A 27,178-nucleotide genomic window follows, 5' to 3' on the forward strand; every position below is an offset into this window, starting at 1 on the left:
TTCCTATGTGCTTGGCTACTTTGCTTACACACTTTATGGTTACTACCCTCCACGTTACCAGGCTTATAGCAACATTCGACTAATTATTTCATGCTTTTCGATTCTATCTCGCACCATTCTTCCTCAAAACCACTACCACAGTTTCCTTGCATCTGTATCTTGCAAGGAGGTAGAGTGCTGTTTCTATCATCAACAGCACTTCTTCTTCTTCTACGCGTTATTCCCGCTTCCTATGCAGGGTCCGCGTGTTACTTAGATGCGACTTCTTGTTAGTACTACTCCCAACCGACCCGTCGCCTGGTCTGCCGCTGGGGGATATATTTTTGACTGTAGAGGCGTATGTTCACGGGGCCGGTTTGCCTGTTTGCGGGATGAAAAACGCCAGATAAACTGGCGGAAAAAACCCTACTGACCGCGCCCAAGACCGGCTAACTTGGCTATGCCTGAGGAAGATCCTCAAATTCCTCACGTCTACAACGGGAATCGAACCTGGGACACTCCTTCCCCAGGCATATGGTTGCGAAGCGCAAAGCCACTAGGCTAACCGCGCGGTCTCTATCATCAACAGCACTCTACCTCCTTTTTACCTTTACTTCCTCCTAGCATTTTACCTTCCTAGTTGGAGTAAATGTCAATTAGTCCTAGGATGACTTTAATTGCCTGGTGAAATACTGCCACCTTGCTTATTGGGGACCTGAAGTGGTTACTGCCATGTTTTGTTCCCAGAGCAAAGGATCCAGTTTTATCCCAACCTTCAACATGCAGTGTGGGCGGTACCTAATAGACAAGCTGAGGTTGAACATTATTCATAACTTATTTTAATGGTATTACAACACCAAACCAACTAAATTATAAAAAAAAAAAAGATGTTTATTAACTGGTTTATATTTTGCAGGTTTTCAAACCAGCATCTTCAGAGCACATTACATGTTTCAGTTAACACGCAACAATGAGTAAGTGAAATAATTCAAATTGTAATGGACAAAATGTCGAGTCCTATTTTGGCACCCTCTAATGCTGTAAAACAGAAGTATTACAGCATGTAGAAGTTGATTTTAAGATGAGTTTCCCTAATTTTTGGCAAATTAATGCAGCCATACTTGTTCAGGTTAGGAGAATGCTCCATGGCTGACTGTAAAAATAATCTTGCTGACCTGTAACAACTTCTATAAAGTACATTTTCTTCCATCTAATCCTGTGTGAAAGGGCCAAAACATAAATCTGTCAGTCTAGACTTGCCATAAAAATGTTAGTGAATGTATTTTTTTTTATGTTCTCCAAGGTAGATGTTGAGAGATCTTCCTGTCTGTCCATAGTAGGCCAAGTCCCAGTCATTTAATCCCCTGACATATCCAGGATATGTCAGGAGATTAAATTAGCAACTGCGACCTGCTCCCCTAGGATAAATCCATTCCCTGGCATATCTTCAGGTGTATGAAGTAACTGTCTGGACTGGCAGATCATGCTTTGGACAACCCCCCCCCCCTTTCCCACAAAATTAGATGGAAGAAAACCAATGTGCTTTATAGAAGTCGTTAAAAATAATCAGAAAGATTATTTTTAAAGTCAGCCATGGCTATGAAGCATTCTCTTAACCTGAAACAAGTATGGTTACATTAATTTGCCAAAAATTTGGAAGACTTATCGTAAGATCAAATCCTACATAGCTGTAATACTTTTTTTTTTTTTTTTTTTTTTTTGCATTAGAGGGTGCCAAAATAGCACTTTAGATTTTTTTTTGTTCATTAGTTTGAACTGTTTCGCTTACTCATTGTTGTGTGTTAATTGAAACATGTAATGTGCTCTGAAGATGGTTTGAAATCCAGCAAAATATAAGCCAGTTAGTAAACATTGTTTTATATATATATATAGTTTAGTTGTTTGGTATTGTAATACTGTTAAAATAAGTTATGAGTGAGTTGATACCCTTTGAGGGTACAGCAGTAAAGCATTTTCTGCTACTGGCTGACTGCCAGTTAGTGTATGAGGCAAAACCAGATAGTAACGCATCTTTTAGGAGGCTTCCTGATTAAATTCTGCATAATCTCGCTGCTAACTACACTGCCAAGTCATTCCTGAAGAGATTTCAGTAATAGTATATGTATAGGTATAGTGTCTCTGCAGTTCAACAAAAAATAAACCATCCTCTAAAATTCACACAAAAAATCTTTCATATTCACTTTACCAACACCATGGCATCAAGAGTAACTTTTATTTATCTGCTGCTCTCCCAAACCTAAAAATCATCGACTTTGACAGTCAAAATTTGCAAACAGTGAAGTCATCCTTGGTGATTATAAATTAAAGATGGTAAGAAATTATATTCATGGTTTCATCCTTTATCTAAGTGTAAGCAAACAAAGCTTGCACATGAAGTAACTTCATGACTGGGCTACTTGTATATAGGACTAATGACTTCACATTAGTTGCCTTAGTATCCCATAATGCAATGCACACATCCTTATGGACATGTAGAATGCTATGCATTATGGGAAGGGTCACTACCCAGACTAGTTTCGTTCGTTGTGTTGCACTGGGAGCCAGAGCCAGACCCAGAAGTAATACCAAGTATCACTTTTTGACTACTTGTATGTGGAAATATGACTTCCACATTACTTCAGCCTTGGTATATAACATAACATTCAAGACCAAATCACTTTTCTTAGACTGACTCTTACTCCTAACTTTTCCTGGCATAATCATATCACTTCTATAGCATCATCAGCTTCCAAAAAAAGTTGGCAACCTTTTCTGTTCAAGGAGATATACTTCACTTCTGATCAGTTACTTATTCTGTATAAATCCCAGATGCAACCAACCTTGGAATACTGCTCTCGTGTGTGGGGTGATGCATCTAAGAACTCGCTAAAAATTCTTGATGCTGTTCAGTAAAGAGCAGTCCAGTTGATAAATGACACTTCTCTTGCACTCTCTTCAGCTGTTATCCCATAAGCAGTTTTTGCATTGTCTCTTCTATAGATACTGTCATGGCCATTGTTCAGCATAACTAGCATCTATTATGGAGATCTGCAGGAACTTATACTACAGCTGCTCAGCATCCTTTTATAGTTGAACTGCATCACACTGAACCTACTGCGCCAAGTCATCTTTCATTCCCTCCACCTTGATTTTGTGGAATGGTCTCCCCATGAAGCATTTCCAAAGCACTAATCTTCAACAGTTCAAGAATATCAACAATTTGCTGTATTCCTGACCACCCTCACATGGCATCTGTTTGCTATAAGCTCTTCTGCCTTTCATGTGTGGAATAACAACAGTTCATTTCCAGATCTATAACAAGTTTCACTGATACCACTTATTACATGTAACCTCTTCATGCCTGCTTTCAGCCATTCCTCTCTATTACCCATCCCAAAATCCTCTTTAAACTAATGTTTCCCCTCCCCCACATCCCATTCCTTTCTTTGAGCATCGACCTTTCTCACACTGTGTTCCCCTGTCCATTCTGACCCCCCTCTCTCTCTCTCTCATATTTGTTCTGTCATTTTCTACACTCATACTATCCTCCATTTACAAGTACCACTTCAATCCCTCATTCATCACTCTTCTGATCTTCCACATTGCTTCTTACTTGCAGTCATTACTCTCCCTTCCAGCAGCAGCCTCTCCTGATTACTCATACTAAATCCATTTAAATGAAATCCATCACTTTTATTTATCCTTTACACTCATCCCACACATTCACAAACTGAACTCTTTTCTCTTCACACGTTTTGGCCTGGTTGGCCAAGTGGTTAGCATATCTACTCTCCAGCCAAAAGGCTGTGGGTTTGAATATTGCCAATGGCATGGATGTTTGTGATTGTCTGTGGAAATACTAGTGGTGGACAGTAGATGGCATTGGTGTAGTTGCTGGAGACATAGTTGTCCTCCCTTGATGAGTCTTTGGACTTCCTAGAGGTGTAGTATAATCTTTGCTCTCTGCTTCAACTCATCACTATCATGCTTGGATAACATGTTTGCTGTCTTTTCTCCAACAGTACTATCTTTTTATTCTTAACAACCTTGTGATATCCATTCTCACATTCTCCTTGTTTCCAACTACAATTTATTCCTACTGCCAATTCTTTTGCTTGCTTACTCCTCATGTCCAGTACTTCAATCACTACTCATTCTACCTCCTAGAAAACATACGTTATACATATTCTCATTTCCCCCCCCCACGTCATTTGCAAGTCTTGTTACCTCTTTTATTCTGACGTTATTCATTTCAGTCTTTACTCTTCATTTCACTCTGCATCTGTTTCATCTCTTGTCTGAACTTCACCAACTCAGCTTTCAAATCTTGCATCATTTTTTTGCTATTATTCACACACTCTCTCTCTCTCTGTCACAGGTACATTCTTTTTGTCTGTCAGTCCCATTCACCATCTTACTGTTAATCACAGTCTGTTTTTCACCATCATTCCTTGCACACTTCATTATTGTCAGTTGCACTCTTTTCTTCATCAGTTTCACATGCTTTCCTATAATGTGAATTCTGAAATGTTGATGAATGCAATATTTCATAATGATTTAAAATTAGATATTCAGCAGTAAAGCTTAAGTAATGACATGAATAGTACTGCTTTTATATAAATTCTTAATGTTCCTTTTGAGACTGTCTTTTAGGCAGCAGTTCTCCAAGTATTGTCTGCTTGCCCACATGATTTCCCTGGTGGGTTGCGAGAGAATTTTATTAGTAAATAAATTATTTTTTTAAATCTAAGTTTGTAAATTTTCAGATGAGGTTTAGTAAACAATATATTATTATTAAAAATCCTATTAATTAGTTTTTACATAATTTGGTTAATTTCAGTATAATATGTATCACTATGTAACATCTGAGTGTATAGTGGTATATAAAATCAGCCATAGTGTCACCCCAGTATACACCAAGAAATCCTATCATTTTCTGAAAAATATTAAGATATTGTATGAAATAATAACTACTCCACAATTTTATGCTTAGAGGCAGCATATGAAGGCTCACCTTTTGTGGTAAAATATGACCTATCTGTAAAGGGTGGGGATAGTGAGCCATTGAGTTTTATGCTTTATCCAAGTGGGCTAGAAAAGTTTGAGAAACACTGTTTTAAGGCATAACTAAATATATGGAAAATTAGCAAGAAATTAATTTCTAAAAATTAGGGAAAAATGCATTTTAACTGAGGAATAAAGAATTTAAAAATGTCAAAGGACATTTTTTCATACTGCTTAATGATACTGTTCATATTATATGATCAAAAATATCTGGACACTGCCTCATCTTAATTCCCACTTTCATGTGAAAAATATTAATACTGACTTGGTCCACTCTTTGCTGCTATAACAGTCTTCATCTTCTAGTAAGGCTATTCGAAAAGATTGAAGAACTAGATTTTACTCTGTTACTGCAGTAATTCCCTTTCATTCTTCCAGAAGCACATAGTGTGATGTATGGTTATTTGGTCTGGCTTGCAATCAGTGTTCTAATTCTAATTTTGTAATGAGTGCTTTGTGTGCAGGCCAGTCAAGTTCACTCTCATCTCATCAAAACCATTCCTGTATAGACCTTGCTTTGTGAATGGGGATATTGTCATGTTGATACATGAAAGGGGGATCTTACTGAATTGTTGCCATAAAGTTAGAAGTACGGAATTGTTGAGAATTATCATTGTAGATTGCCATGTTAAGTTTCTCTGTCACTGGAACTAAAGCGATGAAAAATACCCTGAGTCCATCATTCCTCTTGCACTAAACTTCACAGCTGGCACAACACATTCAGGCAGGTTGCATTCTCCTGTCATCTGCCAAACCCAGATTCATCTGTTGGACTACCAGATGGTGAAGCATAATACATTACTCCAGAGAATGCATTACCACTTCTCCAGAGTCCAAAGGTGGTACACTACACCACTGAACCTGATGCTTAGCATTGCCCTTGCTGATGCCAAGTTTGTGTGCAGCTGGGCAGTCATGGAAACCCATGTTCTTCAGCTCCTAATGAACAGTTGTGGTGCTGGCATTATTTGCAGAGGCATTTGAAACTCAGCAGCAAGTGTTTCAACTGAGGAGAGGTGTTTTTTGCACTACACTGAACTTCAGTACTCAGTGGTTGCAACTGTGTTGCTGCTGTTCCTAGGCATTTCCACCTCACAATAACATCATTTGCAGTAGATATTTTTACAAGGGGATGGTTGGATATTTTATGAGATTGTATAAGTTATTGGCAACTAACACCACACTGGAGATACTGAATGTATTCATATTATCTGATGCTTTTTATTTTCATACATTATTAATAAAAGTGGACTTAATTTTCTTTGTAGAATACATAGTTACATTTGATATTTGTTAGAAGAATTTGATTACTTTTAAAACAATAAAATTGCAACAGAAATAATTATGGATTTGGGAAAAAAAGACAAAAATACCGTATTTTTCGATAGATAACGCGCTCATTATCTATATATACAAAAAAATGTCTAAATTCGTTAAAAAAACATGCGTGGTATACATTTGAAAGGTATGAGAAGTAAATCAAATGTAATAACAAAACTAAGGTAGAAGTATTACTTAATATTTATTGAACATTGCACTATTCAAATCCAAAAAATTCTTCATCAGAATCAATTGCGTTAAAAATTTAGTTTGGTATTTCTTCAGCTTCATAATCATTGTCACTAGACACCACTGCATTCCCTTGTGCTTTAATGAAACCATTTGTAACACAGTTTTCACTTACAGCAGCCCAACTTTCTACAATCTACGTAACTATATCTTTATATGACATTCTTTTCATCTGCCCTTTGTTATATTCATGGATACTATTCATCATCCAGTCTTTCCACTTAGCCTGCAAATTGTCTTTGAATGGTTTATTTACTGTAAGATAAAGGGGTTGGAGTTTTTTTTTTTTTTTGTTAAACCACCTTTTGCTTCCCAGTCACACGGCAAATTTTGTCCAACACTAGTGGAGGAGCACTTAAATTGTTTCTCTTCATAAATCCAAAAACCCAAGATGGGTAGGCTTTGAAATATCCTTTATATTATCGTTTTGCACAATTCTTTTTGATTCCTGTAACACATGGACAGTAGATATTCTCATAACTTTAGCTTTTTCGCTAACAACCCAATCAAACAGTTTTTTTCTATGGTTGGCCACAAGCACCTTCTAAACCTCATATCACGTTTCCTCATATGTAAACATTTCAGGGCTGTTTCAGCCTTTCGCCATTCACGAACACTACTTTCTCCAATGCTGAACAATCTACCAGCTTCACGATTCCCTTTTTCCTTTGCTACTTCTATCACTTCAAGCTTGAACTGCACTGTGTAGGATTTTCTCCAAGAAGTACTTCTGTCTTCCATGTCAACCACTGCTACTAGCAACACACGTATTTTTAAAGAATTCCTCCGTTCTCTGTCTGTACAGTACTTCCTAACTCTACCGCTAGTTGGCACATGCGCGTTATCTATACAGCAAAAGGAGTGATGAAAATGTTGGGGTGTGCGTTACTATCAAAAAATATGGTAGTACTGTTGTTTTTGAGGGCGGGGTGGGGGAGTATGACACTTAACAACTATGAAGACTTTCATTTTTTCTTTAAATGAATTTAGTATGCTAGTCACTGTCTGTTTAGTGATATTATAAGAATAAAAATTTTAAAAAATTTAATGTTAATCCCCTACAACAGTAGTAGTATGTTGCAAGGGCATATTTTTATTCATTTTCACTTCCTATTTTATTTCTTTTGACTTTCTCAAATTTTTAAAGTTTCTAAGATTAAATTAAAGCATGCATTAAGGTTCTATTTCTGTAATCAGATGCAATGTTATAGAATACTTTTTCTGCTTTAAATGAAAAAAAAAACTTTCTTAAGTTGCATATTTAAATTGTTTGGTTATAGAATTAACACAAACTTTTTCTTGTCATTGCTTGGGTAAAGAATAAAAAAAATGACGATTTCTTGTCAAGTATAATGTACATAAAAAATAACTAGGTTCTTAGCTGAGATGTGCAACCTGACTGCTCTTTTCCAGGAAATTAAATTAGTCTTCGCATCCAGTTCAACAATTACATTCTCTTGGTGCTGAGAGTAAATCAAGAACTGAACAAAACATTTTTAAAAATAAAAATAAAATAAAGCATTTAATTAAAAAAAAATATATCACATGCATACATGTACTGTTATGAACTTTTTAACAGTAATAGGATTTTTCACAAATGAAGTTATTTTCCATTTATAATTAAATAATACACATGCTTTAAGCATCTTGCAAAGCATATATATTATGTGTAAAAATTTGCTACATACATTTGGCAATAATATAAAAAGGATCATCAACTATATTTCAAGAGAAGAAGAAAATTCAGTTAGCCTGAGATAGCATATAATAAATATGTATATTGCTTCCTTATGACAAAGGTTCAAATCAAACTTTATATTCTCTTTGCTCAAATTTCCAATCATGAAATGCACAAACTCAGTTACTTTAGATTTTCCTCCCTACTCAAGCAGTTTGTTTACAGTCTCTCCCCCCCCCACCTTTTCCAAGAAAAAAAAAAATTCCCATCATTGCAATATATATATGATTATATAATTTATCAACATGCATAAATATTAATATACAAATATTTCTACTATTGTGGTTCATATATAGTCAGCATAAATAAAATTTGAAATTATGTTCTTAGTTGTTAATGTATTTGCACAACCGTCTTTATGCTATATGCATAAGTTTAGTATTGCTTCTTTGCATTGTCTTTTTTCAACGTGTAATATCTTTTGTAAACCTATATTTCATGTTCTGTGAAATAACAATTTCATAGAATTTTAATATGAAACTGCCCAATCACTGACTCTTTCAGGTAATATTTACACATGAAACATTAGAAAAACATTCTCTTTGCAAATATTACAAAAATTTAATTTACTTCAGTTTTTGCAATATTCACTTAACTGATTTTTTTTTTTGTAATTACTATAATTAATTTTACTACATGCAACTGTCTACTTCTATCCTATTGACAATAAAAAAAAAAAATATTTACAACCTTTTATACATTTCAGCAAAAAGCTGAGGATAATAAATATCTGAAGTGCTTTAGGTCTAAGATAACAGACTGATTATTCTTAGACCCTATTATATTCTTAATAATTTAAAAGTAATACATAATATAAGGAAACTAATTTACATTGTTTAATGTAAAAGTTGCAGCACTCCTTTACAAAGCATAAGCAAGAAGATACATTTGATTCTAAAATGGTCACCTGTGTATCATAGTTTCAATGCTGCATCAATGAACTTAAATCATTGATGCACTTTGTGTAAAATAAAATAAACTGGATTTTAAACAACTTGTATAATCAGAAAAGTTCAACAATTTGGTTATCAATAGCAGGCTTTCATTTATCAAATCAGAAAAGTATGCAAAATCTAATGGTTGAAAAGATAGTTAAAGTACAAAGGGTCAATTTTTGTTGTCACCCCAATCCATATTACTTACTTAGTGGCAGCTACATACATAACAAAAACTGTACACATTGCTATACATTTAAATACGTTTTATAGTTTTAAGTTATATTCTCCAATTTTATGTATAAACATTTTAATTCTTTGGAAGTATTGAGAATTTTGGCAGAATATCCTCTCCTCTTTACATTCATGAACACTGTGTATACGTTGTAATCATATTGCCAACCTTCTGGGTAACGGTTTTGCAACGTCCTCCACCTATGGGAAGGAAAAAATTACATTATATGAATTGATTTGCACATATTGCTTAAAATAAATAATTATCATCATTCCAGAATTCCATGGAGTCATGAGACTAATCTCAGCATACCCACATTAGATAACAGCCTGTTATACTGTTCCTTAGGTAATGTATTCCATGCTATTACTGCTCTGTATTCATAAAACTATTTTTCTCTTATTTTCTTCTGCAACCAGGGATGAGCTCTTGTCCTTATCAATTCTCCTTGTTTTACCTTACAGTATCTAAAATACCATCTAGTATATCCATTAAAAGAAGACTATTCTGGAGCAGCTTAATTAAAACATAAAAAATTTAATTTAGTGTAATATTTGGTGGTATGGTGTGCATTTTTAATTTTTTGATAACTGGGACTGATTGCTAGTGTTCGAGTTTTATAGGTTGTTAGTCCCACTGTATATGTTATATGATAAATGAACAAACATGGTGTCAAGAGCAAGGTTATATAGGGTAGCACAAAAATCTAATGTGATAAATGGTGTTGATTTTTCAAATATGGTTTGTTGTCATGGATGCAGTGTGTGCGCATTCATACAAAGATGTGGAGAGAAGGAATAAGAAATTGTGAAGATTGAAGGTCTGCTAGAAAGCATGAAATTTTGATGGATGTGAGGTACAATGAACTATGTAATATGTAAACCTCAATTAACCAAGTACAGGTAACCCTCATATAACACAGATGTTAGGTTCCACAGAAATGCCGCATTATATAAATCACATTATGCGAGACTCAGGTCACATAGAAAAAGTAGGGTTATGTTCCAAAATCGTTTTTTTTTTTTAAATTATATAAACAACAATGACATATCCAAACAAAAAATATTTTTATTTAATTCAGGTAATTCATATAAGTTAAGAAAACAAACTATGAAACAAAATACATAGTATGAACTTATAAAAATACAAATTGTACGTAAACTTCATTGCACATAATGCATAAATGTTTTAGGCAAAATAAAATAAAGTGCATATTTTAATCGTCATCACCGTTTTCAAAACGAACATTTCGTAGATGTTCTTTATTTGAGTAGCCGGACGTTGTCATCACTAGAAATCTCTTGGACATCATTTGTATAATTCTCATTGCATACTTCAGCTGGTTTAGTTATCAAGAAGTCAGTAATAAGACCTTGCGTACCACTATGCTGTAGTTTTTTTTATTAAGTTCATAATATGGAGCTAAACAAATATCCAATTGTCTCATGAATTTTCCAGAGCGCTTCATTGAGGGATCATTATCCATAAAATAATTTCATAACTTTCTTGCCAAGTCCAATCCTTCCGCTAATTTTTTTAAACTGAATTCTTTAACGAATTCATCACAATCAGAATCTTCGGCAAACTTTCCCTGCCATTTGGTTCGATATCATCTATTAATTGTACCAGTTCCTCCTCATTTAAATCTATTTCCCCATCAATTAATTCACTAATTTCGTTTTCAATCATATCCCAAAAGCCCTCTAAGTGGCCATTACTATAAAAATAAATTTTTTACATAAAAAAAGCATTACATATTGTATGTAACTCACCAGAAAATAAAGTGCTCGGCTTGAGATTAACACACTTATGATTTTTAATGCGCTTTCCTGGCAGAAAACGAAGACAATTTTCAACAATAAACATTTTATATGGTAATCAATTGACGTAAAGGATATTTCCCCTAATATAAATTCGCTACTTATAACCACATGCGCGATACAGGCATATACAAATTTAACGAAGACAAAATTTGATTTTTAAGTTGTGGGGTGTAAAATATATAAAAACATAAAGGGTTACTACAATTTGTGGACTGTGTTTTTAGCAAAACCGCATTGTGAACAAGGGTCACTACAATTTATAGTCCGCATTACAGGGTGTTCGGGATAAATTTGACAGTTTCGTAAGGAAAAAGAAAATCTTCTTTGTATCTATTAAATTTAATGAATTGACAAAAAAACATTACAGGCAGAGTTAATTACAATACTATCAACAAGATTTACTCAAAATAACCACCATTAGCATCGATCACAGCTTCAATTCTGCTTCGGAACCTCGAACAAGCTGATGCTACAGTCTCCCTGGGAAGGGCCGCAAAAACTGTTTTAATTTTATCCATTAACTGGGCTTTTGTATTACTGGAAGTGCGATTGGTGTCTTTTTCAACTGCGCCCCATACAAAATAATCCATGGGGTTAAGGTCTGGGGAGTTTGGAGGCCAAACATTTGGACTGGTGAAGTCGTAGAAATTTTCAGACAACCATTTTTGACTTTTCCCAGAGGTGTGGCAAGGGGCCGAATCCTGCTGCCATACATACGGCCTACCATTGGCTACCCTTGTTATCCAGGGCTTGACTACAGTTAGCAACTCCACGAACAAAGCCCGAATTCCAATGCCAGGGTTCTTCAACACCTGTTCCTGCAGATTTGCGAGGAATTCTGCTGTACGAACGCAATCAGATCGTCTGCTAGGGATCTTTCTTCTTGCTACATCCTCGTAGTCACCATTGCAAGTCTCTAGTTCATGCCTGATTGTTTTTACTGTATTCAGGGAGCATTGGGCAGCAGTCGTAATATCCTTATTTTGATGGCGGGCACGAATCATCATGATACAAGTTATTCTCTTCCATGATTCAGGTGGGTTCCAGCTATCCATCCTTTCTGACATCTTGTATATGAATGAAGAAGGGTCCAAACTTTTAAATGAAGAGAAGTGTGTGTTAATACATGTAACTTACGGAAAAATATAATTAATTATAAATATGTCAAATTTATCCCGAACACCCTGTATATCGAAACCGCGTTGTATAAGTACCGCATTATACGAGGGTTACTTGTACCTTATATGGCATGCAGCTTTGCACATTTTTTTTTTTCCAACATTCTTTTTTTTTAAAATTTTTCTATATATTAGAAGTTGCAATATACTTTAATTGGAACACGAGTTTAAAGGCCTTCAAGACTGATGCAAAATATTTTTTATTTTGTTCATACTTTTTTAAGTTTGAAAGGCAACAAACACTGAAATCCTCAAAAATTAATAATTGGATATACTTTTTATTTCTTATTTGAAATATTCAAATTAGTTTACAAAAGCAGTCAGTTATTGTAATATAAATACTCAATGGCAAATCAATTCCAATAATAGGGCAATCAGTGCATCTCGTGGGATGAGTGTTTATTATTACACATTAGAAAATTAACTTTTCTTTTATGAATATTCTAGTTTTTAAAGTGGTAACTATTTTGCTTGTACAATAGTTGGAAAATTTTACATATAAAGCATATGATTTCACATGTTGGTGATGAATCCGTACATTGCTTTATTCCTTTCTCCACTTCAACATGAGTTGACTCTTCTTGGCAATCTGCCAGCCAAGGTTATCAAATCTGTGGTCAGACTGTGTGTGTATACAGGAACTTGAAGTTTTGAATAAAGAGAGAGTTCATGACAATACACTCCTTGGCATCGAAATTGCCTTAGCTTGCACTACTTAAAAAAAAAAAAAAAAACTTTCCACGCTTCTTAATTAGTGCAATATGAAATAAATGACTGTTTATTTTATGATGCTGAAATGAATGCATTTAGGCTCTTTGATAATTACTTCTTAAGCACCAACTGTTGTTCACTTACGAAAAATACAATTCTCTGAAAAAATAACTGCTTTGGCATCGAATGAGGATTCTTATTTTAAGGTTTCTGCCTGATCTCTGGTGAAAATTAGCAGTTCAAAACAGCTGTCAGTGAAACCTTAATCAAAAGAACCGATAAAAGGCGAATATATGGATGCCTTGACAGTGTTCTTCTTTTTAACGTAACTCCAATGCTGAAGATTGTATTCTCTTTCTCTCTCTCTCTCGTGTGTGTGTGTGGGGGGGGGTTATTTATTCATTTATTTTCATGTATCATATGATTATAAAATGTGCAATAATACTTCACCTAATCTTTCTTCAATTTGAAATTTGGCTAAAGCATAATTAAATTTTAAACATTATCAATGAAATTTTATAAACAAATGTTTTGAACAATAAAAAAATATACACTTATTAAAAATTTTTAATGACTATTTTATTTTTTGAAAATATTTGTATGTAAAATTTAATTCAGCATGCTTTTGCTGAATATAATATTTGGTGCTTCAGCCAAATCCCTTTTTGGCACATCTCTAAATATTTTGATAAGCTAGGCAAATTTTGCTGTGTTGTCAGCATGTATCTATCAAATGAAAAATAGTGCATGTACTTAAAGAATCTTTTTTAGCATATAAAATTATGAAAAATTGTTACTTGCTTTTCTCTTTTAGTAAAACCACTCAATGTACATGTGGTATTGTTTAGAGATTACTTTAGCCCATCGGATGTTTCACTACTATATCTCCTGTGATTTTCATCATGTACACAGCCTGCAAGTCTCACCACCACATGAAGTTGTAATTCATTTCCTACCTATGTCTTCGTATTAAATATACAATGTGCACTGCACTTTGTATTTACTGACTGATAAGTGGGAACTGTTTTGTTTAACAGTATGTCTGTGGTCAGAGTGTTAATTATAAGTTAACAGTGTTAGTGCATGTCTGATAGCTGCTAATAGCTGTGCTTACATGCTTCTTCACATATTTGAATTCCTCTATTACACTTTTCTGCACTTGTGAAAATATAACTTTTTAATAAGCAATTAAATTATTTTTTAAACCAAGCTAGTTTTAACAAAAAAATAAATAAATAATAATTTCTGAGAATTTCATCATCATTAAAAAACCAAGAATCATTTTGTTCTGCTGCAGTATTTCTGCAGTAATATAAAATATAAATCTGCTGAATGTTAGTAGATGGCATTAACTGTGCATCTCAGGGCCAGTGCTATGAAAGCAAGAAATGCATATTTCTTTACAACATACCACTAATTTTAAATACAAATATTAGACTAAACTATACTTAATGTATTTTTATATATTTCTAGTCCTTTTATGATTATTGTTTATTAATGGCAGGACAAAAATATTGTGATGTGATGTTTGTTTTATCATCAAAAGACTATTGGTGAGTATACAAAATTGTACAAAATACAAACAGATATAATATTTGTGATAAGTGCCGTTTCTACCTAGAAAAGTTAAATCTCAAATTATTATTATATTATTTGTGTTAATTTTGTTTAGTATGCTTTAGCTGAAGGTGTATTTTTTGTTTCAGTTAATTATGAAACAATCATTGCCCAAATCAATCGCATGTATCCAATATTAAAAAGTTTGTCATTTGTACTAAATTAAGTTTTGTTTATTGTTAATTCAAAATCTAAGTTAAAAATTACTTTGCAGAATTGAGGCTTGGTTTCTGCACTTCTTTTCATCTTTTCACTTAAGTTTCATCCTTTTGAAGTTGGCTAACGATGCATGTTTATACCAGCTACTTCATCATAATAGGTGGAACTGAGTATTCTGTAAACATGCTTATATTTTCACAATATTTGTGGTTTCTATGCTTATAATATGCTGTGTAACAGCCATCTAATATCTGGCTGTGTATTAAAAAGAGTTGCATACTCACTGAGTTTCTTAGCATAAAGACTCGGTAAGCTGGAATTTCCTAGTCTCGATTTTAAAGGCTTACTTAGTGATGCTATCAAAATAGTTCACTTGCAAGTTACTGAGACATTCATCTCGATGCTAAAGTTTGTCTATGAATGCTACAATGTGAGATGCTGTATTACTGAACAGAACATACACCTCACAACAGCTTCTGCACATGGGAAAAATAAAATTTTCTGCAAATAGCATATGGGATTTCATAGCTTACTAATATGATGCCACAGGTGCTTTTTTCACTGTTGATTTCATAGTTATATATACTAATACTAGATGTCCTGTATTTTTTTTTTTCCTGCATAATATTTGTTTTGCTTCTAAATGATGAAACAGAAGGGAAGGTTTCAAACTACTATTGGCATACTGCTCTGCAAATGACATTGCAGGCATGGATAGTCATCTCCAAGAGATGAAAAATCAAACTTAATATAAATTAATATAATATATTTGCTATATTTCCTCTTTATTTGGGAATTTTGACCAGCTATGAATGAATTTTATGGATTTTTTTGAGTCATGATTTCATTTTCATGTTCCTCGTTAACTTTCATTTCAACATTTTTTTTTGTGTGTGTGTGTGTGTGTAGTTTTCGACTAGTGGTCTGTTTTTTAAAGTTTAAAAATACTATGAATTCATATTAAGTCAGGGTAATGCAGCAACTGGCATGATATTTGATCATGTTGTCTTATCATGATTGTGTATAGTTAAGCCAATATTGAATACAGTTTGGCTGGTTAAATCTCAAACTGCCAGCCCATTCTCATTCATTCTATATCCAAGTGAATCCCTAATAACAGAATGCACTTGAAGGTGAGGATCAGACACTGTCAGAAGCCCTCGTTTGTTCTCTAAATTCGGTATGCAGAGGTCTCCCAGTTACCTAGCCTTGACCCTAAAGCATTTCATTATGTACAGTAATAAATGCTGTTGTCTTTAACTGCATTGTAAATTTTACTGTGTTTGTGTATCAAGCTAAGATGGGTTGGCAAAGTTGTCTACCTTTAATTGGCTGTGTTTAAATAAGTTGTCAGAAAACAAGTCGAGAGATTGATTTATAGGAATAATTTTTGTGAATAGTAATGAATAGTAATAGAAATGCAGTCAGGATTTCTTGATTAATCTCAATTTGCTTTTCACTAAGTGGCTAAAAGTTCTTATGAGTGAGAGCAGTTGTCTCAAATCTTCAATTTGATAATCAGGTATTTGAATAAATCAGAATTACAACTCATAGCTGATAATACTGTATTAATTCAGTCTGGTTTTCTGTAGTCTATAAAGACAAAATTTTATTATTTACCATTTCATATTAGTTGTTAGACAACTTCTGTTGTCCGGTGTTAGATACACCATTCTGCTTATTTGGTGGCTTGAAAAAAGTAATGTTTGGTCTTTAGAGTAAAGTTCCTAGATTATCTAACATTTATTCCACTCACAGTATTTGCATATACAAGATTCTACAATCTTTCATGGATTCACATATAAAAGTGAAAGGGATGCAACAATCACAAACATTGATAACCTCCAAAGGTGATATATAGAATACTAGCCAACAAAATAGCCAGCCATGATTACTTATATTTTAGTAATGAAGATGCTAACATATAATTTGCACTAAATACCACTTTCTGAAAATGGTAGGCAAAATGTCATCAAAACATCAAATCTTGTATATTTATGGCATAATTACCTCAAAATTGCCACAATAACTGCATACAGTTCATTGTAGTATAATAAAAACATCCATAGCACAATGAACTGTATGCAATTATAATTATTTCGTATTTTCTATTACCGTATTTACTCGAATATAACTCACTTTTTTCCCAAAAATTAAAGTAAAAAGCAAGGTGTGAGATACATGCAGGGATTTTCAGAAACTAAAGTTTTTCAAGAAAAAATAAATAAATCGACGTTTATAATTAAATTCTCAGTATTCATTATAATTTATAATTGCTCACAGTATTTATAAAATGAATGCATTTAAATTTTAATTATCAATGTTATTTATGCAATTGGCCGCTCACCTTCGTCACGCAACATATTTGAATCTTTAGCAACAATTCTTTTATAATTAAAGTTAAACAGTTTCTTTATTGCTTGCCCTATTATCATTTAGGAATCATAAGATCACCATGGTTTTAAAAAAAAAAAAAAAAAAAAAAAAAAAAAAAAAAAAAAAACTGAAAATGGGGATGACTTACCAAGAATCTACTATTTGCTATTGCTACTACCAGTCTTGCATATGATTAGTGTTTTTTTATGTTGGGCTCATATCAGAGGTTGGCTGGTCAACCTATAGTACTTCAGTACCGTATATGGGTAGTGGGATGGGGTAGGAGAAACTTGTTGACATTCAATTTAAAAGCCTATATTAAATTGAACATTAAATAACATTCCTTGGGAAATACATCAGGGGGAAGGCTATTCCACAGTACAGCAGTAGCAAGGATGAAAGAGGAGCAAAAGAAACTTGTTCTGTGGGTTTCAAGTTGTACTGTGAAAGGATGTTGGGCAGCTGTTGTACGTGTTCCAATGGGCTTAGTACAGAGTGGGGGAATTATTGATGCTATTTCAGATGAACATTTTCCATGGAAATATTTATAGAATATACAAATTGCAGAGACTAAATGTCTAGGTGAAAGTGGGGTAGTGAGTTGGTAAAAGATATATCATTTATCAGTCTAATTGCTGTCCTCTGGATTGAGTCAAGCATTTTGAGGAAGCTTTTAGGAGCTCCACTCCAAATGTGAGAACAGTATTCTATAGATGGGTGGATTTGTAATTTGTATTAGGTTAATAGCTGTTTTGAGGTGAATTAACATCTTGAGCAAAAGAGAGCCTAGTTTTTTGGAAGCTGAGGATGCAATGGTTCTGATGTGTTTATGCCAGGAGAGGCCTGGTGTCAAGATAATTCCGAGAAGAGAAATTTCATCTTGTCTGAGAATTTGAGTGTTATCGAAAACAATGCTGTGGGAAAATGGTTCTTTTTTTTTTATGAGAAATAAGACAGAACTGGGTTTTACTAGCTCTGAAGTTGACGAGGTTATCTGAGGCCCATTGGAGGATGGCTTGGAGGTCCGAATTAAGAGAAGGTGGTTGAAGTTCTGTGGGTTGAAGTGAGTTGTGTAAGGTAAGGTTTATCAAATGAAAGGGAGAAGTGCAATGTGCTGTCATCTGCAAAACTGTGAATTGGGTTGGAGGTCAACTGAAGTAGGTCATTGATATACAGAAGAAAGAGGGTCGATGAGAGAACTGAACTTTGTGGGACTCCAGCATTAGTTGGATGGTGGGAGGATAGGGAGCCATCTACCATCACGCATAGTGTGCATCCAGGCAGAAAGCTAGTAATCCATCTGCAGAAGTACTGAGACAGTTTAAATGATGGAAGTTTGCTTAGTAAGCCTTTGTGCCAGACATGGTCAAAGGCTTTTGAGATATCAAGTGCAAGTACTTGGGATTCGCCAAATTTTTCCATGGCATTTGTCGAGAGATGGGTGATATGAGAGCAGGTCACCTGTCGATCGGCATCGACAGAATCTGTACTGGTGGGTGCTTAATGGCTGGGTACCTTCAAGGTAGAGTAGGAGTTGAGAATTGATGGTTTTCTTTAGATAGGATTGAGGTGAATGAGATAGGGCGCTAGTTAGATGGCAGCAATTTGTTACCCTTTTTAGGAACAGATTGAATATAGGCTTCGGGATATGTAACAGTGGAGTAACAGAGTATGTACAGACAGCATAGGATAGGAGTCAGTTCTGCTGCACAGACCTTCAGAACAATTGGAGGAATGCCATCAGGGCCAGGAGATTTTTTTTGTGTGTCTAATTTTGGCAACATGTTTATGATCTCTTTCTGGAAAAAGGATACAGGGGCATTGTATGTTGGGCAGTTGGAATGACTGGGGGCATTTGTTGTCAGTTAGGCATGCATTGGAAGCAAAGTGTGAAGCCAGGAGATTAGCTTTTTCTGTGCATGCCTAACTGACGAGAAAAACTGTGGGGGCAGCTCGTGCATAGGAAATGCAGCACCCACAGTTTTTCTCGATATATATATAAATACATTTATTAATTTATTTATATTTGCTTGTAATATTTAATTTTATCAACAATTCTATACAATTCTCTTATTTTGTATAAAAAATAATAAAAATCCATCTTGGAGGGTGAAGGAGTCTAGCAGCACTGTGTTTACCAGTGTCATATTGCTACATGTGCAAGCATATGCACATCATAATGAGATGCGAGCTATTAGCGTAATGCAGCACTGTCCGTCGTGCAGTTCCACTGTTGTTTATATGCAATTTGCCGTTCGTAGTGCTTATCGTGTTTACTCCGTCTCTTTAAATATTTGGACATTACAATTAAAGGATTTAATTATAATGTCCAAAAATCGTAAATCCATTCCTTTAATTACAATTAAAGGAATGGATTTATATTTTTAAGTAATTCTGAATTATATACTAAACTGTGTAATTTTATCGATAATAAACAATATTTTTTCATGTTTATTTTTTATTTTTTTAAATTTTTACCATAATTTTGATATTTTATCCAAACACGTATACACTGTACTTACAGTGTGTATGTATATTTCGAAAGTTGCAGCACTTCCACGATTTCAAGCCACGAGCTATCACTGGTGATGTTGCAATTGAGCAATCTGGGTATGATAGGGGTGGGAGTCGTGTAGGGCAAAAGTTGAGACCAATTACTTTGGCAAGGATAGGGAGAAATCAGTTCAGAGAAGTGTGGGGAATGTATGTTTTCATGAAAGTGAGGATTACTTTGGTGATACGTTCAGTGCATATGTTTGGATTGGAAGACTGCAAACAATAGTCCAACCATGGAAATGAAGATAGTAGTCTTGGAGGCTGTCCCATTTGGCACTGTTATAATGCCAAACTTCTCTTGTGTGGCAAGAGACCAAAAGGCATGGGTGCTGTGCTGCTAGGACAAGCTGCAAGTTTCCTGCTTTTTTCCTGTTCAAATGCTGTTTTGAATCATTGATAATTTTTTTGCATCTGTTTCAGGCTTCATTATAGGCACTGAAGGAGGATGGGGTTCTTGATTTGAGCCAGTTGTGGTATGCCTGATTTTTCATTTGTACAGCCTTGGCACATCTTTTGGAGAACCAGGGTTTGGATAGGGAGGGGATGGCAGTCAAGGGAAGTGTGGGGAATGTATGCGAGGATTACTTTGGTGATACGTTCGTGCATATGTTTGGATTGGAAGACTGCAAACAATAGTCCAACCATGGAAATAAAGCATAGTAGTCTTGGAGGCTGTCTCATTTGGCACGGTTATAATGCCAAACAGCTCGTGTGGGTGTGACTGTAAGCGTTGTTGCATGGGGCAGGAGATGAGCACTAGTTTGTGGTCAGAATTACCCAGGGGCTCGCTACATTCACTGTATATTTGGAAGGGTCACTGATAAGGAAGAGATCTAGGGTATTTGCAGAGTGATTTGAGTTATCTGGTATTCTGGTCGGCTTGTGAACAATTTGTGTTAGATCTTTGGTTATGTTTCAGCATCTCTGCATGCAGGATCTATACAACTGGAAGAATCCAAAAAAAAATTCAAACATATAAAAATCACATAGGAGAATGATTCCACTGTTAGGAGAGTGGGACTGGAGAAAATCAACTTTTAAGGAGAGGAAATGAAAGAGCTCGGAATGGTTAGTGGTATTAGGAGAGCGATAGAGACAGCAGATGAATTTGACTGAGTGGGGGAGGGGTTGAGCGATTCTATGTTAGGTGCTTTCTGGCAGGGTATGTCAGAGTGGATATATGCGCAGACACCACCCTTGGGTCGAAAGGAGTTAAATAGTGTATTGTTTGGATGGTTGAGATGGATAGTGTTGGAGGAAAGGTGAGATTTGAGTTTCTGTTAAGAGTAGGTGGGGTTTGGCTGACTGTATTAACAAAAGATCGCATGACTCAACAACCAAAGCAAGTTTATGATTGTTTAGTTGAAATGCTGATTTCAATTCAACTGATTTCAACAAAATTCCAAAATAGAAACTTCCATAATAACATTCACTATCTATTTCTTAAAATTTTAAACTGTTTTTGTGTGTGAGGTATATGCAAAACTTTTTTTCTTTTTTTCACAAAGTAAAATTAGAGATGTGAGATATACACGAGGGTGAGTTATATTTGAGTAAATATTTTTTTTTATTCTTAATAACATATTTTTAATGGATTCTGAAAGTACTTACTAGAAGAACTGTATGAACGCTGGGCTCTGAACTGTTCCTGTACATGTTGTGGATGACCATAATGGGTACCAAAAAAGGAATCTCCTCCACCAAATGGATGAAAGCTATCTCCAAATCCAAATGAACTCTCATCTGGACCTATATCTTCAAAGAGATCATCAAAATTGAAAAATCCACCATTGCTTCCAAATGAAAATCTGTATCCATGTGGTTCATGTTCATGATAACCTCTTCCTCCCCTCCCTCTGTGATCAGAATGAAAAGTAAAGGCATCATCAAAATTACGAAAAAAATCATCAAAATTAAAATGAAAGTGTGCACCACCACCACCACTTTCATTATCAAATGCTGCTTCTCCAAACTGGTCATATTTTTTTCTCTTTTCTGGATCAGACAGCACTTCGTATGCTAAAAAATAAAATTATACAAAAAAAATATTTAAAAATAATTGAATACCAGCATCTGAATTATTCTAATAAAATCATTCGAAAAAGCAATGTACGCATTATAGTAATAAAAATAAAAAACAATGAAAAAAAAATCTAATACAAACAAAAATAAAAAGTCCACATTCATTTCCAAAACATATATGGTGTCCCCATTAACATGACTTTATACCATACATTAGTACTTTCTTTCATAACAAACTCAGCAAAAAGTAACTGAACTACATGAAGAGGGTTAAGTGAAAAAATCAAATTAATGCAGTTATTCAGAATTAAATGGCATACAATGGAGGAAACCCACGATTTAAGAGTGTTGGGTGATGATACGATCAGAATTTGCCTGCATTGAAAGTAGTCACTTTGCCAACTAAGGAGAATGATCATGTAGTCTAATGACTGACTGCATTATCGTTCTCCTTAGTTGAACAATGAACCGTCATTTCAAATGGCAATTCAATTGTTATCGTGAATATAAATGATTATATGTCCAAAATTTCATTTTTACTCTCTGATACTTCTATTTACACCTCCATTAGATTATGACTTGACTTCAGCAAACCATGAAGAAACTAATAATCTTTTTAAGCAACATGACTATGTGGCCCACTGATCTTAAAAAAAAAAAAAAGATTGAAATTAAGCATCGCTTAACTTCATGATTATATGGAACACCCAAGGTACACGAAACTAATATTCGTCTTTGGCCTATCATAGATGGCATTAGCATCATCAAATTCCTGACATGTATCCTCAAAGAATGTGCAGGCTATGATAGTACTACATCAAAAACTTACATCACCAGTAAACTTCCTATCTACAATTTTCCTCCAATCTGTTATTACCTGTCAAGATTCCAACATTATCAGATCTTGTTATCTTAACATTATCAGATCTGCTGCTATAGACCAGGTATTGGAATAGATGGTGGAGATAGTATGCATAAGCAAATAGAAGAAATGAGTGGAGGGAGGGTAATTATTATGAGAGATTTCAACTATGGTAACATTGATTGGAAGGAGGAGAGGACACATGGGAGGAAGGAATTGGATTTTATGCAGTTATTAAGGGATAACTATCTGTGATAGCATGTAATGGAAAATACTAGGGGTTAGAGAGTGCTTGACCTAGTAACTGCATCTGAGAATTTGGCTGTAACGAATATGACCACGTTGCCACCAATTGGTGAGAGCAATCATACGGTCTTAACTTGGGAGGTGGCTAAAGGTGTGGAATTTACAATTAAGACAGGGTACATGTGGAATTATTGGGCTGGTAAGTATGACAAGCTTAGGAGATTGATTGGTACAGTGCCATGGCATGTAAAACTGCAAGGGCTAGAAGTTGACAGTGCATGGGAGGCGGTTAAGAAGTGTTTGCATGAAGCAATGGCTGACTGTATACCTAGAGTCCGAATAATAAATCAAGTAGGGGTTAAATGGATGAATAACAATATTAAGCTTGAGCTACAAAAAAAGAAACAACTATGGAGGGAATTTAAGGAGAAAGGTGACCGGCAGACATATGAACAGTACAAAAGCCCAGGCCAGAAGGGTAACGAGTGTGGTAAGAAAAGCAAAAAAAGGATTACGAAAGAACATTGGCCATGCAGGCTAAAGACAATCCTAAACAGTTTTTTCGATATGTTGCAAGTAGAAGAAAAAATGTATATGGCAGAATGATTTATAAAGAAGGCCGACGGTAGGAAGGTAACTGAATCAGTTGATATAGTTGAATTACTGAGCGAGCACTTTGCAAGAGTATATCATCCAGGTGGTGACATTGCAGAAATGAATGACCCAAAAGTTTATACGGGGAATTGTGGTGAATGAGGTGGAGATTGGCCAAGGGTGGTGAGCCCATGGCTGTCCCCTCTACAAACGAATAGAGGGGACAGCCATGGGCTCACCACTCTCACCACCCTTGGCCAATTTCTTTATGGAGACCTTTGAGGAAAAAGCCTTAGCCTCTGCGCCACAAAAACCAACCATATGGCTTCGCTACGTTGATGATGTGTTCGCTATTTGGCCACATGGCTCTGAAACACTCCTCTCCTTCCTTACACACTTAAACAACCAACACACCAGAATCAAGTTCACCCTGGAAAAAGAGGAAAACAACTGCCTCCCTTTCCTAGACACACTAGTCACCCGCCAGGCTGATGGAACTTTGGTTTTCTCAGTTTAAAGAAAACCCACCCATACAGGCAGATACATCCACCAACAATCCCCCCCCCTCACAACAATATGGAGTGGTAAAAACACTATACAACAGGGCTAAACTAATCTGTTCTAACGACATAGCCCTTAACACTGAACTAAATCACATCCTCAACACTTTCTCAGCCAATGGCTACCCCCCCCCCCCAAAAAAATATTAAAACCTACAAACCACAGCCCCCCTCCTCTCCCCCCTCCACAAAAAAGATTACTCTAAATTCATCACCATTCCCTACATCCGAGGCACCTCAGAAAAAATTACCAAAATTCTAAAAAAACATGACCTCGCCTCCTGTTACAGGCCTTACAGAAAATTGGCATCCCTTATCCGCTCTACCAAAGACCAACCACTTCCCCTAGACCTACCTGGTGTATACCAGGTCCCTTGCAGTTGTAAACTGTCGTACTTTGGCCAAACAGGCAGGACAGCGAATATCAGAATTTCTGAACACAAGGACTACATCCAGTTTTACAAGTATATCCATTCTGGTCTTGCAGACCATGCTCTGGATACTCGCCACAGAATACGGTGGAAGAAAGCAACAATAATACACCGGAGCAAATATAAATTCGAAAGATTATTTATGGAATCAGCCTCTGTCCTAAGAAACTCTCCAAACCTCAACAAATTTGGTTGTATGCGACTGCCCCAAATTTGGGAGGCATACATCAGCAGACCTTCAGCCCAATGGCCAAGAACGGCTACTTAGCCCGCCAGAGGGCACCATCAGGACTTCTAGGAGAACGATAGCTTCAAATCTTCATTCTCGGTTACTGTATTGTTATTGCCTGTGTGCACATGCCTTTTTGTAAGTTCCTTTAGAAAATGGCAATGTGACATTGCTGTAATATCGGAAATATCTATTAAAATATAATTTAATTTATATTCGGATCTACGTTGTTTCAATTCCCTAAGTTATTTAGAAATGCATAACCAACGTATAAGCCTGTCTACGAGTATTTCCATATTTATATTACCATCTCGTAGCTGAAATGTTTTACTTGTTCTATAGGTTCTCCATTCACAATGCAGTTGATATTTTCAATGCTTCTGCCTATTTTCTTTGTCTTGTTATTGCCGACCTTCACAGCCCTGCCTATAAAATTTCTTAATTTCTGTCTATCCTTCACGAAAATTCTATAAAATTTCATTCAAATATAAGACATAAAAATTGAGTCTTCAGATGTTATGGTGAGTTTTGACATATCCCTTTTAATAAATATTTCTCATGCTGATGTGGAAATTCTTGGAATAAAAATTTTGACATTATAGACTTATTCAAATTTATAATCACTTCTTGATATTTCACTTGGAAATATAAACTTTACGAACAGGTTGAGTTGATAAATTGCAACAACACACTATCATCATAAAAGCTAACAAAGCCAGCATCTTGTTTTTGACTAAACTTTGACTAGAAAATGAATAAATTAATTTCCTTCTTTGGAATCAAATACATTAGTAGACATCCTGCCAAAGATACGACTACATCCATTTATCAAGCATTGGATATAAACTCAGAATATAATGCAAGGCTGGCTTTCAAAAATCCATGCATGCCTAAACTACATTAAAAAAAAAACTGTCCTCTTAGGCATATCATTGATTCCACAGACAGTCCTGCCTATAAAATGTCTTAGTTTCTGTCTACCCTTCTCCACTGTCTAGTTTGACAGTCTGTTTCTTCAATAATTCTACAAAATTTCATTCAAAAATAAGACAAAACTTGGGTCTTCAGATATTATGGTGAGTTTTGACATATCCCTTTTAATAAATATTTCTCATGCTGAGATGGAAATTCTTGGGATAAAAATTCTGATATAGACTTATTCAAATTTATAGTCACTTCTTGATATTTCACTTGGAAAGATAAATTTTACGAACAGGTTGAGGGAATTGCAACGTGCTCATCTCTGTCACCAAATTTTGGGGTAATTTTTATGCTTTAAAAAAATAATATTAACTCTTAGCCCTAAACTTTTTCTCTGACTACACTATGTAAATGACAATTTGCTATTTGGAGTGGCACTGAATTGCAGCTGCTTTTCTTTCTACATAAAATTAATCATTTACAAAGTCAAATTAAATTTACTCTAGATATTACTGTTAGTTTGCATGGTTAGCCGAGTGGCTATGCGCCTCGCAACCATATGCCTGGGAAAGAAGTGTCCTGGGTTTGATTCCCATCGCTGACGTGAGGAGCTTAGGATCTTTCTCAGACACAGGAAGTTAGCCAGTCTTGGACGTGGACTGCAGGGTTTTTCTTCCCAGTTTATATAGGATTTTTCATCCTGCAAGCAGGCAAACTGGCCTTGAGATCTCAATGCTTCTACAGACATAGGATACACCAGGAGGTACAGGGCTTAACCACCTTATCCTTGAGTATAGTTGCAGTTAAAGGAATATAAAACCCTCGACACTGCAAGGTAAAAGAGGGCAAAAAGGAAGGATTATCAGGAAGAATATATTTTTCAAATGTAAAAGGTGTCTGTTATTCCCTTATAAGCAAGGCTATTTTAACCCAATCTAACTTTTCAGAGATTGAGGGGACAATTCAATCTCTACTGGTAGCCAATCATAGATAGCTGGCCCAAGACTCTCACTGATTACATGCTGTATCGAGAGAAGAGAGGCAGCTGACACGTGCTGCCATCTTATGGTCCCTAATCCTAACACTTTACTGTCTGAAAATAGCGTGGGTTCTACGGTCAATTTTGAGCATGGATCAAAAAAAATCCACTTGCCTCTGCCAGAGATTGACTAACTCAGGAACCAGTCGAAAAAAGACTTAGTAAAAGTTCCTTTAGTTGGTGACTAGAACTGAATTTACAGCACTCTTTCTTCAGCCAGTCCAGCATGATGGATGGCACATACCACTTCCACTGAGCTACACAAAAAATAAATAAGAATCTAATGGACTGCTTTCAACTTCTGTCTATTGTAAACCAGCTTTCACAGAACAGA

At 35.2% G+C, this 27,178-nt stretch overlaps 1 protein-coding gene and 1 long non-coding RNA gene across 4 annotated transcripts in view; one reads left to right on the forward strand and one right to left on the reverse strand.

Annotated features, from left to right (window-relative positions):
• Positions 1-27,178, forward strand: part of LOC150109244 (uncharacterized) — a 56,774-nt gene that overhangs the window by 25,959 nt on the left and 3,637 nt on the right. Inside the window, exon 2 of the long non-coding RNA XR_016549614.1 lies at positions 14,737-14,785. This is a non-coding gene — a long non-coding RNA (uncharacterized LOC150109244). The remainder of the gene's footprint in view (positions 1-14,736; positions 14,786-27,178) is intronic.
• The window catches only part of LOC150109245 (dnaJ homolog subfamily B member 9-like), a 35,928-nt gene continuing 17,914 nt past the window's right edge, over positions 9,165-27,178 (reverse strand). For all 3 annotated transcript variants that reach the window (XM_090406667.1, XM_090406660.1, XM_090406675.1), the window contains exons 3-4: positions 21,552-21,959; positions 9,165-9,720 (exon numbers count right to left, since the gene is read on the reverse strand). In XM_090406667.1, the coding sequence (XP_090262793.1) occupies positions 9,650-9,720; positions 21,552-21,959 (479 nt within the window). In that variant the 3' untranslated portion in view covers positions 9,165-9,649. The remainder of the gene's footprint in view (positions 9,721-21,551; positions 21,960-27,178) is intronic.

Source organism: Typopeltis vanoorti, chromosome 2 (genome assembly GCF_054136105.1).
Source record: "Typopeltis vanoorti isolate ZY-2024b chromosome 2, IOZ_Tvanoo_1.0, whole genome shotgun sequence".
Lineage (NCBI taxonomy): Eukaryota > Metazoa > Arthropoda > Arachnida > Uropygi > Thelyphonidae > Typopeltis > Typopeltis vanoorti.